The sequence below is a fragment of the Macrobrachium nipponense genome, chromosome 3, assembly GCF_015104395.2.
Source record: "Macrobrachium nipponense isolate FS-2020 chromosome 3, ASM1510439v2, whole genome shotgun sequence".
Taxonomy (NCBI): Eukaryota; Metazoa; Arthropoda; class Malacostraca; order Decapoda; family Palaemonidae; genus Macrobrachium; species Macrobrachium nipponense.
The window spans coordinates 20,573,821-20,588,221 of record NC_087202.1 but is presented as its reverse complement, the minus strand read 5'-3'; the positions used below and the strand labels follow the sequence as shown (position 1 = coordinate 20,588,221).

The 14,401-nt window shown below is 36.7% G+C and overlaps 1 protein-coding gene across 3 annotated transcripts in view; it reads right to left on the bottom strand.

Annotated features, from left to right (window-relative positions):
• Nucleotides 1-14,401, bottom strand: part of LOC135221652 (puratrophin-1-like) — a 543,050-nt gene that overhangs the window by 314,871 nt on the left and 213,778 nt on the right. For all 3 annotated transcript variants that reach the window (XM_064259346.1, XM_064259345.1, XM_064259344.1), the window contains 3 exons: nucleotides 7,554-7,670; nucleotides 6,845-7,116; nucleotides 6,053-6,173 (listed from right to left, as the gene is read on the bottom strand). In XM_064259346.1, the coding sequence (XP_064115416.1) occupies nucleotides 6,053-6,173; nucleotides 6,845-7,116; nucleotides 7,554-7,670 (510 nt within the window). The remainder of the gene's footprint in view (nucleotides 1-6,052; nucleotides 6,174-6,844; nucleotides 7,117-7,553; nucleotides 7,671-14,401) is intronic.

Sequence of the window (14,401 nt, the reverse complement as noted above, 5' to 3'; positions counted from 1 at the left end):
GAAACACTATAGCATTCAGTTTGTGGAACGTATTTACTTCACGTGTATACACACAAACACACACAAATATGAATGTGTGTGTGTGTGTGTGTAAATTCATTTGAATTCACTGTTACGCGAATTCAAATTTTCGTGCTCATCCTGATCATGAAGTCGAGCCGTTCAAATGAACGTTGTTTGCCCAATCATATCGGAATCCCCATTTCATTTGTGACCTCTGTGATCTCTGGATCATGCACGACTTTCCTGTCGCTGTACTATACTTTTTTCCCTCCTTGAATCGACGATTTTGCCCTAAGAAATATATATATATGTGTGTGTGTGTGTGTGTGTGTGTGTGTGTGTGTGTGTGTGTGTGTGTGTATACAGCACTGCAGTAGGGAAAAGAGCAACAAATTCAGATCGAATAGTCAGATGATCCCACGACATACCACAAGCCCTGACATTAGGAGAGGACAGACTAAGGAAGAAAAATACCTCACGGAACAAAACAGCCGCTGACCAACGTCCTGGTCATTCAAGACGAAGTTTCCAGGCGGAAGCTGTAATTGACCGACGGAGAAAGTAAACCACTTCTGCAGAGACAGGTAATCTCATCGCAATTGGCGGCGGTGCAATCTGAAAGCAGCAAGTTTTGTTTTTTCACTCTTTTTTTTTTTTCGAGAGGGTTGTGTGAAAAAGACATACGGACTGACTGACGAGACACAGTTCAAGAAAGAGAAACTTGGAACTGCCTGATGGGAAGGACTGAGTGACTGCCAAGGAATGCCAATGTCGACTGGGTAAGACTTGTTCAAACATGTTACATCGGCTTCCGAGTCTTTATGCTAACTGATCCACAGATACTCATCGTCCAAACGTCATTCCTAAGCAAGCGACATTACGAAGCTAACAATTAAGCGTATCTGTATCTCATTTTATGAATATATACAGTAATACCAAAAAGGTTTCGGAAGAGCACCCTTTCAAATATATTTCCTTAAAAAGAATGGCCTCTAGGAGTCAATAAGTTTATATTGAGTGACTGAGAAACTGCAATATAAACTCAACAGCAGCCTGAGAGCCATTCTACGTATTTGATATAATAATAATAATAATAATAATAATAATATAACTAATAATAATAATAATACCTAATAATAATAATAATAATATTAATAAAATAATAATTAATTAATTTCCATTATATTATTATTATTATTATTATTATTATTATTATTATTATTATTATTATTATTATTATTATTACAATAATAAAGCCAAAACATGAAGTCTTTTAATCTGATGTAAATGTTCCAAATTCTTTGGGTACTTTCCAAATTATTACCATATTTCTTCAGTTATGGAATTTTACATCCATCCAAAATTCTCTCTCTCTCTCTCTCTCTCTCTCTCTCTCTCTCTCTCTCTCTCTCTCTCTCTCTCTCCACAAACCAGACGTATTTACCTAAGTCACCGTCCCATCTCTACACCTTCATCCTATGAGTCACATTTGCCTGCGAGGAAGTCCGTGTCACACTTTTCCCGGACGAAATCGCACGACGAGACACAACAACAACTTGGGGCTGTCGTCGTCAGCCGTCATCTGCAAAAAATGCGCTGACGAGCAAACTTGTATTGCCGCTATCTTCGTCCAAATTTTCCTCCGGCGCGGGGTGATGTCGGCCTGTCTGTTTGCTCCGATAATAGTAGAGTTTCTTTTGATGGAACGGACTCTATCGATTAAATACTTCTCTCTCTCTCTCTCTCTCTCTCTCTCTCTCTCTCTATCTCCTCTCTCTCTCTCTCTCAAACACACACACACACACACACAAACTTATAAAACTGAAAACAAGGAGAGAAGATAGTCTCTCTCTCTCTCTCTCTCTCTCTCTCTCAAAAACACACATACACACAAACTTATAGAACTGAAAACAAGGAGCAAAGATAGTCAGTTTCTCTCTCTCTCTCTCTCTCTCTCTCTCTCTCTCTCTCTCTCTCTCTCTTTCAAACACACACACAACTTAAAGAACTGAAGACAAGGATTGAAGATACCCTTCTCTCTCTCTCTCTCTCTCTCTCTCTCTCTCTCTCTCTCTCTCTCACACACACACACACACACACACACACACACACACACACACACTTACGACTAAAATTGCAAAAAAGAGCGATAATACCAGTAGCTCTCTCTCTTTCTCACACACACACAAACAAACTGCAAACACGGAGTGAAAGATCTCCCCCCCCCCCCCCCCCCCCCCCCCCCCTCCCCCCCCCCCCCCCCCTCTCTCTCTCTCTCTCTCTCTCTCTCTCTCTCTCTCTCTCTCTCTCTCTTAAATACATCCAAATGCTGAAGAGGATTTATTCCTAATCGTATTCAGCCGAGAGCACACGCGAGTTTCGCGGAATAAAATGATAAATTTTGCCACTATGAAATCACCACTGATCTCTAAAGCATTCAAATAATTGACTACGTAAAAAAAAAAAAAACTTAGGCTGAAATATATATAAAAATAAGCAACGGTTCAATAAACTTCAGAAGACCAATGGCATACCTACCTATTTGCATACTCGACATAAACATAATTTTAACATATACATACATGAAAGGTGTATTTTACCTTTTGAAATAGCCGCTACATTTTTCCATAAATGAAAAAGAATTTACATAACAAATACAGAAAAGACCTGGACTCATAACTCAGTTTAATTAGCGACTGACGATCGTTAGCATTTAAAAGTTACGTGACAGACATATAGCAAAAGGTTTACCTTAGTATGGCATAAAAATATTCTGTGATGAGTCAAAGAAAATGTAATATTTATGGTAGACAATACAAAGTGATAACTCACTACTGTGCATTTCAGGGCAATGTCTAATTGATTTTCGTTAATAAAATCTTACCAAAGCCTCGGATATGGATCTTATTTTGGAAATAGCTTTTTAAACCCACAGCCTAATTAGCAAAAATATGCAGAGATGTACAATGTTAATAATTAAAATACTTTAAAGAGTAAAGAAACGAAATTAAAGGGAAACTTAGCTAAATCTAGTAAGCACTCGGTGAGAGGCTAGTTGTGATGTAAACAATGACATCAGTAGATTGATAATAATCGTAGAAACACGGATATTTGACCCACTCACTCGTATGTACAATAAGTATTAAAGAAAAGGCTAGGCAAATCATTGTTGAGAATGACAATAATATTACGGTTCCCATTGGCGATGCCACAGGTAATGAATAAGAATTTGGTGTATGCAAATGAATATATCATAGCAAAGGAATTTGGTAGTTATACATATGGAAATATTACTATTTTCACAGTACAATTTTACGTTCACCATTCCCTTATTGTACTCTACTTAGGTGTGTGAAACAATTTAAAGAATTCCTTACACTACTATTACTACTACCACCAACATGTGAGTATTCATTCATAAAGTATATGGGCGGGGTGTCTAATAAAGTCATTCATACTACAGTATCAATGAGTGGGAAGGCCTTCAGTAATGACGTTGTACTAGCCTCTGTCTACGAGCCTGCTAGATTTAGCTAAGTTTCCCTTTAAATTTCTCTGATTTACCCTGATAGGTGCCTTAATCAATTAACATTAGACATCACTACAAATTTTTGCCAATTAAGCTGTGGCTTCATGTAGCTATTTCCAAAATACGATCCATATCCGATGTTTTGGTAAGATTTTATTATCGACGAAAATCAATGAGACACGGCCCTGAAATGCACATTTTTTAGTAGCTAATATGAAAGTGGATGTTATAACATACTTCTTTAACGCCGCCAGATGTAAACGCATTTCACGATACTTGAAAATAATTCAGTTGTACATTTTATTGTAATCTTCTACAAAGGATAAGGAAAAATATTCAAAAGGTTTCAAATCTGTTTAAATTTGATTTCTAAATACCGAATAGGACTTCAACGCTATAATGATCTACTGACTCGGGTTCCGAACTTCAGAATAATAACAAACTTCAGAATAATAACAAATTAATATAGAGTTGAGAAGTAAAACCTCAGAAAATATTAATTAGCATTATGCTCTAGCTACTGGAAATTGAATACAAAATTCACAAAAGTAAACAAATAACTTGAGTTTATAAACTTTTATAATTCAACATTCAATAAAATAACGTTCTTTTAAACTTAAACTTTTATGGATAATGATGTACTAGGTCATATAATACAATTCATGAAATCCATTCAGGCTACTAGAGTTGGAGCTTTAGAAGAATAGCGGTCCCATACAACCTTTTTGAAGAATAGGGGTCCCAGTTTGGGCCTTTTGAAGAATACAGATCCACGGACACGGCGGTCGGAGCTCCCGTAGTTCCGGCACAGCCTTACTGTAACCCCTGTGGCTAGCGCGCGCAGCTCAACATTACCTCTTGCCAGAACATGCCATGCTTGCCAAGAATCTTTGAATATGCGGATAAGGCACGAAGCGCCGTTCCGCCCCGGCCTTACTGACAGCACACATAAATCAATCGTCCGCGGATATGCAGTCACTCCCCTATGAATATAACATTGGTAATGACAACCAAACAAGCAGTTGTTTGCTTATCTTTAGGTTTGTTCACCATTGACAGCCAATCATGTTGTTACTTGTTTTCCTCGGCGGTTGTTCTCCACTAAACAATACAGACCCCAGTTTTATCCTTTTGAAGAATAAAGGTCCCAGGTTCATATGGGACCGCTATTCTTCAAAATCTCCCTAGATTTTAATATAAATATCGCACTAATATTTGACAGGTCTTTGTTACTTCTACTTCTGAATTAAGCGTAACATACAGACAACCTGTAAGTGGTACTTGCATAAACATAAAAACGTGCGTTTATCTAAGAAAAGAATGACATTATGAAACGCTATCTAAATAAATGTACTGAAATTTAACAAAAAGAAAATTTAGCATTTTAAATCACAGTGAAAAATATACAAGACATCAATGAGTACGCTTCATGATTAGTGTAAGGAATACGTGGTAACTCCTTACAAAATTTTAGAATTAAAATAAAACCACTGAATTTATTATTCGTATACGTGATTTTCTCCTAATTAAATTTATGGAATGTTGCAATATTAACTTTCTCACATTTAATTCAAATAAGAAATACCCTTTTCTAAGACTCCGCTGAATTAACGCAAAGCCAAAGGCAAAAAAGAAAGAAAAAATCCCACATTACTGAAGTCCCACATAAAACTTATCTCGGTCCGTTTTCTTTGTAACACATTACAAACGTCGCAGCGGTAACTAATATATATAGTAAATAGGGCCCAAAACTGGCCCAAATAAAAATGAAGGGGTAATTATAAAGAATTATTTTCAGAGTTACATTAAAAACAGAAAAATCACAAAATGATACTATATAGCAAATATGAAAGACAATTATTATCCATAATCACGTGTTTTTAGTGCATTCATGGATATTCCTGGTCAGTAGCCATTTCAGGAAAAAATCTTCCAAGACGTTAATATGTCACGATGCTCCTTCGCTTCCTTTTTATACTAAATAATTGTGTTGTATAAGACGAATGAAAACGATGGCTCACAAGTTAAAACAAAATTTTATGATACACAAAATAGTAAAAAAAAAAAAAAAAATCATATGTTATGGAAACAAAACCGCGTCAAGAGAAACCAGGTTGACATTAAGGAGAGAGTGTATGTGTGTGGTGTGTGTGTGTGTTGTGTGTGTGTGTGTGTGTTGTGTGTATGTGTGTTTGAGATATAAGTATATATATCATATATATATAATATATATATATATATATATATATAATTTTATATTATGTATATGTATATATATTTATGGTATATATATATATATATATATATATATATATATATATATATATATATATATATATATTATGTAATAGACGTAGTCAACACACTCGCATGTGGAACAGGAACATATTTCTGACTAACGTCGAGATCGAACCCAGGTCCTTCAGTGTGTAGCGTCCTTGCCTTTCAAATGAAAGACCTGGGTTCGATTTTGATGTGAGACAGAAATACTTATATAATAAATATATATATCCGACTTACCGAGTTGGCCTCCCGCTGATACATCTTCTGTCGATGGGAATCTGACGCTCTCTGGCTCAGCAAAAGGTCAAGGAGCATTTCGACCCTGTGGATAAGCTCAGAGCACTCGCCCAGCCATGACCTGCCAGAATGAAAATAAAAAAAATTTTAGGATGAGCGTATCAATACGTGTTTAAATTTGAAAACTAAAAAGCATAAACTACCAAAATATGAAACACTATAACAATATCATATCTGTGTTATTCACTTACGTATGTGAACTAAAAATGATCATACCATAAATAGCAAGCTTGTACATATATTTGCAAAACTCACCTGCCTGGAAGAAATCTAGTCTTAATTCTGTTTTATGTATGTTTGGAGATGTAAATTGTTTTCAGTTAACTTAATTTATTCATTTACTTGAAGTTTTTTTCTTTAAGAAATGATATCGGCGTCAATAATCCTGATACTCACAATGCTAGATAACTTCTAATTATTGATTCATTCATTCATATACTTGATGTTTCATTCACATGAATGAATATCTAATTAATTTTCCTCACCTTGGCATAGTAACCTAATTCAATTTTCAATAATATCTCTTCAAACGTGTATATCTCATCTACGAATGTAAACTTCACACCCATAAACATTAAACATATTTATACAGCCATGACTAAACTTCGCATCCACAAACATTAAACTTATATATACACCCGTGAGGTCACATCCATAAACAGTAATATATAAATATATTTACGAAAATGACTTGGAAAGCATGCTAATAAAAGTCTAGTAGACTTCCCTCACCTGGCCAAACCAACCCCATTCAATTTTTGGCACTGGCTGTCCATCTGCCTCAGAAGAGCTTTGGCACTAGACAAGGACTTCCGGGTCTCCTGAAGGTCGGCGTCTGACGACCTGTCGGGAGCAGAAGGGTCGAGCGATGTAGAGGGACGTCGAGGGTGGTTCAGATTAGGCAAGGACCCTAGTGACACAGAGGAAGGAGTTCCATACGTCCGTACGCTTGCTTCCAGAAGGACGGCGCAGGAGCTCAGTTCCTTTAGTAATTCATCGCGGATCTGTTGATAGAGAGAATATTTGCACTGTGCAAAAATATAATTTAAAAGAAATGCATTATTTCTTCAGAGGTTCATATTTAGGTATATATAAGTATATTTAAATGGGGAGTTTTGTGAATGAGCTAGATGGAATTTTAACGAAGTTCTCTGGGTAAAATCAGAGATCTCTATGAAAATTCTAATACAATGAAACTAACCAAAATTCTATACTCTACACAAATACTTTACACAATACAAAAAAAGTTATACATACACACATACATTATACAATGCAAAAAATGTATACATACTACATATAAACGAGTAACACAAAATGATATAAGGTACATACATTGGTATAAAAACAATCATTCAAGAATAAAAACGTCGTAAAATAAATAAACACAATCACACCTGCACTTCTAAAATCAAAATAAAAGAGAATTGTCCTTGCTTACGTTACAGATGGATCGCCATGAAGAATGGTCATACTCCAGTGTGCCTCCAAAGAAAGACGTAAGTTGATCACTCGAAACTCTTTCGGACAATTCATGCTGACTCAGCACTTCGAATTGCTGTGTGTGAGAGAGAAAAAAAAACAAAACAGGTGAAGTTGGGTCTTTGAGGATTTACTCGGCAACATAAACGCAAACCGTCATTCAATTTAAAAAAAAATATTAAAATGAATATTCACTAGCGACTCAGTGTAAGATGAGCCTTCTTACATGAAGCCAATTCAGTCGCATCTTTCATGCCATAGTATGTCCAGAAATAACATTTGTCCTTGTGCTATAGTGCATGGTGTGTCAGCCATCAATCGGATAGGGGCGGCCTGGGTTTGCAGCCATACGCTCTGCATCAATTGTCTAAACTCTTTGCCACCCTTGACACGACCCACCACAGTCATCTAATCACTGGGCACACAAGTCACTGACTAGGTGCGCAAAGGAAAAACTGATTTTAAAGGGAATAGGTTCACGTCGTTTTCCTTTGCGGGAATGATCTCTACTGTGCTCTCACAAGAAGAGGAGTTTGGATCTCTCGCTTGCGATGAATAGAAGGACTCTCTCTCTCTCTCTCTCTCTCTCTCTCTCTCTCTCTCTCTCTCTCTCTCTCTCTCTCTCAAGAACTGGATCTCTCGCTTGCGATTAATAGAAGGAATCTCTCTCTCTCTCTCTCTCTCTCTCTCTCTCTCTCTCTCTCTCTCTCTCTATGCATCAACACTATCTTTTGTTATTCCATTCTTTTGTCCGTTCTAGGAAATAAAATGCCATCTTAATTATAGCAAGTAGCGGATCCACCTTCACCCTCCTTTAAAAAAAAAAAAAAAAAAAAAAAAAAAAAACTACATCACCATAAGATGAAAACCTTCATTACCATCAAATATGCCTAAACAAGAAGGTATATAAAGAAGGTCAAGAAAGAAATGAAATACACATCATTTCAATGTATATCACTGAGGTTTTTTTTAAAATGAGAAGCCATTAGTTAATGATGATTATTCATTTTACATTTTTACTAAGGATTAACAGATATCACGTCTTCTAATTTCTCTCTCTATTGTCCCCTGGAGCGTACATGATTAATTTTACTGTATCCATATAATGTCAATTATATATAGTATCTATATAATGACAAATACACACACAATACATATATATATATATATATATATATATATATATATATATATATATGCATAATGACCAGTGTTAATGTATGGATGGGAAACATGGACTCTAAGAAGAAAAGAGGAAGTATATCTTTGGAGAACAGAGATGAGAATGCTGAGGTGGATTATGGGAATATCGCTGCTTGAGAGATTGGACAATGACGAAATAAGAAGAAGGGCAGGCAGGCTCAGTAAAGAGTTCAGAGGTAATAGGAGAGGCATGATTGACATGGTATGGGCATGTGTTGAGGATGGATGACGAGGGGAGAGTGAAGAGGGCTATAGGAAGGAGCCTGTTAGAGGAGGAAGATCGAGAGGGAAACAGAGAATTAGATGGCGAGAAAAAAGTGAAGGAACATATGGAGAGAAGAGGTTTGGTGGTGGATGATGCCTTTGATAAAAGGTAGTGGAGAGGGTGCATCAGGCAACCGACCCTTTAATGTAGGAATGACGGTGGGAAAGAAGAAGATAGTATATAAGTATGTCAACAAATACACAGTAAAACATAATATAATCGCACTTTTTCCTTAAAAATGGTATATGATATTTCTTATATGAATAACGACATTTCTCTCAGACCCCATTCACTCAACTTTATCAATATGAGGTATTTTCTTCCTTTATCAAGAAAAACATTGAAAATACTGGAATGGACTTTTCTTTCAACTCTCATTACATCGCCCCGACTTATCACGGATGAAAGAAAAGCAGTAAAAAGTAATACAATCTCACAGATTACGATTTGATACACAAGTAATCTCCAATTCCCTACGGCGACGTAACTAACTGTCACGAGGAGGTCTCTCGACCCCCCCCCCCCACCCCACCCCCCCTCCCCGCTCCGTTCCTCCAATCCCTCATTTCATTGTAACAATCACAATAATGCGGATAGCTGCTACTAATGTAAATCACTGAGGAGATCACCGGAGGGGGTCTAAGCTGTTTCATTTCCATACATCCGTCGTTAACATGGGACCATTTCCAGACCGCAAATGGTTCCATACCTCAAGCCACCCGCAATCTCGCGTCAGAAGGGACGCGCGAGGGAGCCGTCGTCATCGCAACTCGAGAAAAATAAAAAATAAAAAAAAAAGCGGGGGCGAGCAGAGGAGGAATCACATCTTTAATGTGAACATCAATTCTCTCTCTCTCTCTCTCTCTCTCTCTCTCTCTCTCTCTCTCTCTCTCTCTCTCTCATACCTAGAAGCAGAACACGAATCGTTTCTCTTATAATAGCATCAATATACAAGACTCTGTGTGTGTGCGTGTGCGTGTGTGTGTGCGTGTACGCGCGCGCGTGTTATGCCTAAATGCAGAAGATGAATCGCATCTCTGATAAGAACATGAATATTCACGATGAATATAAGAATCTCGCTTGTTATACCTAGAAATAGAAGACGAATCGTATCTTGTATAAGAGCATCAATATTCGAGATGAATACAAGAATCTCTCTCTCTCTCTCTCTCTCTCTCTCTCTCTCTCTCTCTCTCTCTCTACGCCTGACTACTTTCTTTCCCTCCCTCCCTCCTTCACAGCAGGTGTCGACCACCAAGCAGTCCTCTTGATGAGGAGGATTGGAAACGTAAACAAAATTCTTCAGGCAGATAAATATTCCATTTGGTAAATAGGAAAGAGAAGCATTCTCCATTTCATTCCGTAACGTTCCAAATCCCATTATTCACAGCCACACGATACGTGCAAAATCTAAAATACTCCAAGATTGACAAAGTAACTGTCATTGCACAGAAATTCATGTATGTTTTTATTTATCAGTCGATACGCTACCTAAATATACATATCACATACACCCTATATATAAATATATATAATATATATATATATATATATATGTGTGTGTGTGTGTGTGTATGGGTGTGTATATGTATATACACACTCGGAATAGTTAGTTTTACAAGCCTTTAACCTACTGGGTCTTAACATGAGTATCATATATACGTACGTGTATGCATGTATACATATGAATGCTTCAGGTATCCGTGATGTTAATATATAAGCTAAACAAGAGAAAAGGAAACACAAGGTATGAATCTTGATTGGTGTCGCCCTGTTGTGATCAGGCATGAAATGTTTTAACTAATAAATAAATATATGTATATATATATATATATATATATATATATATATATATATATATATATATATATATTACTGTAATAACGTTGTTGTAAAGGCTATAGGAAGGTTCACGCGCTATAGTATTTCACTAAGGTGATACCTTTGAATTAAAAGTTTTCCCTAGGCGAAGGCGTGTGCTTGAACTCACACGTAATTGTGAGAAAACAAGTGTGAAAATGAGTGTGAGAACAGTACGTGTTATAAAATTCTGGCATACTCAGACAAATGCTGGAAGTGGACTTTTGACAATTCTGGTCATGCGTGACTCGCGACAGAGAAGGAGAGAGAGAGAGAGATGGGATAACTTAAGACAAAATTACTTTGGTAAATATGAAACAAACTTATCTAACTTATCTACTTTTCTGAAATGAAAACGAAAAAGATGCAGTGTCTCTCGGATTAAAACCGCCTTTGTAGTGACTGCGTAAATGAAACCCGCTTTTGAATAATGTCCTTACGAGTCGACTTCAGTTACCAGTAATAATGAAGGCCTGGAGGGTCACAATTACAATTTTTACTAAATAAGAGAATCACGACAAAACTGACTCAATATTCAAACAATGGTTATCTAATTTCCGGAGACAGATTCTATTTATATATCTCATTCGCAAAGGCAAAAATGTAAAGGTTTTATTTTCTTATAATTTTCAAATATAAGTATGTAATTATACCCTTTACTGGCGACTTTACAGAAGGCACCCAACCCCTTAATGTAGGGATAATGGTGTGAAAGAAGAAGATTGTGCATTTCAGGGCCGTGTCTAATAGATTTTCGTGAATAAAATCTTACCAAAGCATCGGATATGGATCGTATTTTGGAAATAGCTATTTGAAGACGCAGCCCAAATGGCAAAAATATGCAGTGATGTCTAATTAGGATAATTAAGGCAATTACCAGAGTAAATAAAAGAAATTTCCAGGGAAACTTATCTAGATTTAGCAGGCACCCAGAGAGAAGCTAGTTGTGACGTAATAGCAGGGTTCCCAGTAACATGAAAATTATCGTAGTAACACAAATATAATAAACCCCCTTGTACAATAAGCAACACCTTGAGTAGGATATGCGATAGCTATCGAAACTGTAAGATAATATACGTACTATAAACAGATGGTAATCTGTACATTTTTATGTGTACAATCAAAGTAAATAGGTAAATAAGCAACCATACCAGCTGAAACCAAAGATAGAAACAACTTGGATTTAAAACACATGAAAAAAAAATATATAAAAAAATAAATAAAGTTTGTTATAGAAAGCGTCATTATCACTGAAAGCAGTAACTGTATTCCGTTTAATGCAGCGAGGTCACTGATAAAACGGAAGCAGGCTGCATCAAATTCCAGTACTAAAGGAAAAGCTAGGCATATCATTGTTGAGAATGACGATAATATTACTGTTTCCATTGGTGATACCACGGGTAATGACTAAGAACTTAATATATATACTATTGAATATATTATAGCAAAGAAATGTGGTAATTGCACATATGGCAATGTTTCTATTTTCAATGTACAATTTTACGTTGACTATAGGAATGAATAAGAATTTTAACGCAATTTCTATGTACCCTTTCACTATCAGTTATACAAAACCTTCGGGATTGGTAAAATACGATCATTTAGAGGTGTTTTGGTACGATATTTTGGCCTGATATGGCTTATAACCTTGTTCTATAGTAAACACCACCACCGACAGGGCGAGGGCTGCCGATCATTCATAGGTCAAAGCCAGGTTATACTTGATCGCTGCCTCACCTATGGCAAGCCTAGCAAAGTGTCCTCGTGGCTGAAAGACTGCTTCCGTGTTGGGTAGATGTTTGAGTGTGTGAAACAATATAAGAATTCCATATACTACTACTATTACTGCTACGACCAACATCTGAGTATTCATTCCTAAAGTATATGGGCGGGGTGTCTAGTAAAATACGTCATACTACAGTATCAATGAGTGGGATGGCCTTCAGTAATGACGTTTCACTAGCTCTACCTGCGAGCCTGCTAAATTTAGCTAAGTTTTCCCTCAAATTTCTTTGATTTACTCTAACAAGTATCTTAAATTATTGTGATCATTGGACATCACTGCATATTTTTGCCAATTGGGCTGTGGCTTCAAAAAGCTATTTCCAAAATACGATCCATATCCGATGCTTTGGTAAGATTTTATCGACGCAAATCAATTAGACACGACCCTGAAATGCGCAGTAGGGGCGTCGACACTCAGAAGTGACAGATATATGTCACTGAAAACAAGCGACGTGTGACTGGCACAGTCCCTGAACGTTAAAGAGCGGTATGTGCTATGACTAGCAGAGGCCAGTTTAAATTGGCACGGAACTATTACAGAGCTGACGAACGCGACAGACCGTAGAGGAAATGATCGTTATCGTGTAGCTTAACGTGACCACTGGAAGGTAAAGTTGAAGCGGTTAAACAAGTAGGAGACCGAAGGGAAAGGAGGAAAAGCATAAGGAAGGTAGCAATGTAGGTAAGGGGCCCAAGCAGGGTAGCTGTGAAAGAATTTTGAGTACTGTCTGCAATATTGCCCTCAAGGCACACTGTGTGAGGTAACCACCGCCTCTCCAACTGGGACAGAGACAAAATTATTGACAAATTTTCCCAATCTCAATATTATTCAAACACCTACGAAACTTACCCCAAGTCTCTCATCTATGCGTGTGACATCAGTTGGAATCTTTTGACTGCTCGACTTTCTACACCTATACTCTGTTTTTTTTCATCTGTCCATCCGCCTGTGGTGTTTTTGTATGGTAACACTGCGTCCCGGGCTTTAGATAGTTACATTCAGCTTACATTCAACGATTATAATAATATCCTATTTCGAATATTAACGGTGTAATTCGCATACATTATATTATTAAAACACATTTCAGTTGCAAATGTACACCCAGATATCCTTTTATTTACCTAAAACTTACACATAGCTTAACTATCTAAAGCCCGGGACGCAGTGTTGCCATACAAAAACACCACAGGCGGATGGACAGATGAAAAAAAACAGAGTATAGTAATTTAATTTTAATGAATCAATCATTCATCTGTTTGACTGCCAAGAGATAACGAAACAATCCTTTCATAAGTTACACTGGGCTTAAGAGTTTTCCAAGGAATCACATTTGATACTTGAATGGCACAGCAAAAACTCCTCTACTACTAGTGCACATTTCTTTGCGGATCCTCCTGAAGTTTTAACCAAAATATTACCAGAAAACAAGACTCTGAATTAATTTAACACAATATTTAATCTCTTGAAATAACCCCATTAATCAAAAGAGTCAAGGTTACCCAAGTTTACGATGATAATAATAATAATAATAATAATAATAATAATAATAATAATAATAATAATAATAATAATAATAAGAAGGATATGGGAATATGGGATATGCCAGTGGAAATTGCACCCATAATCATAGGAACACTAGGCACGATCCCAAGATCCCTGAAAAGGAATCTAGAAAAACTAGACGCTGAAGTAG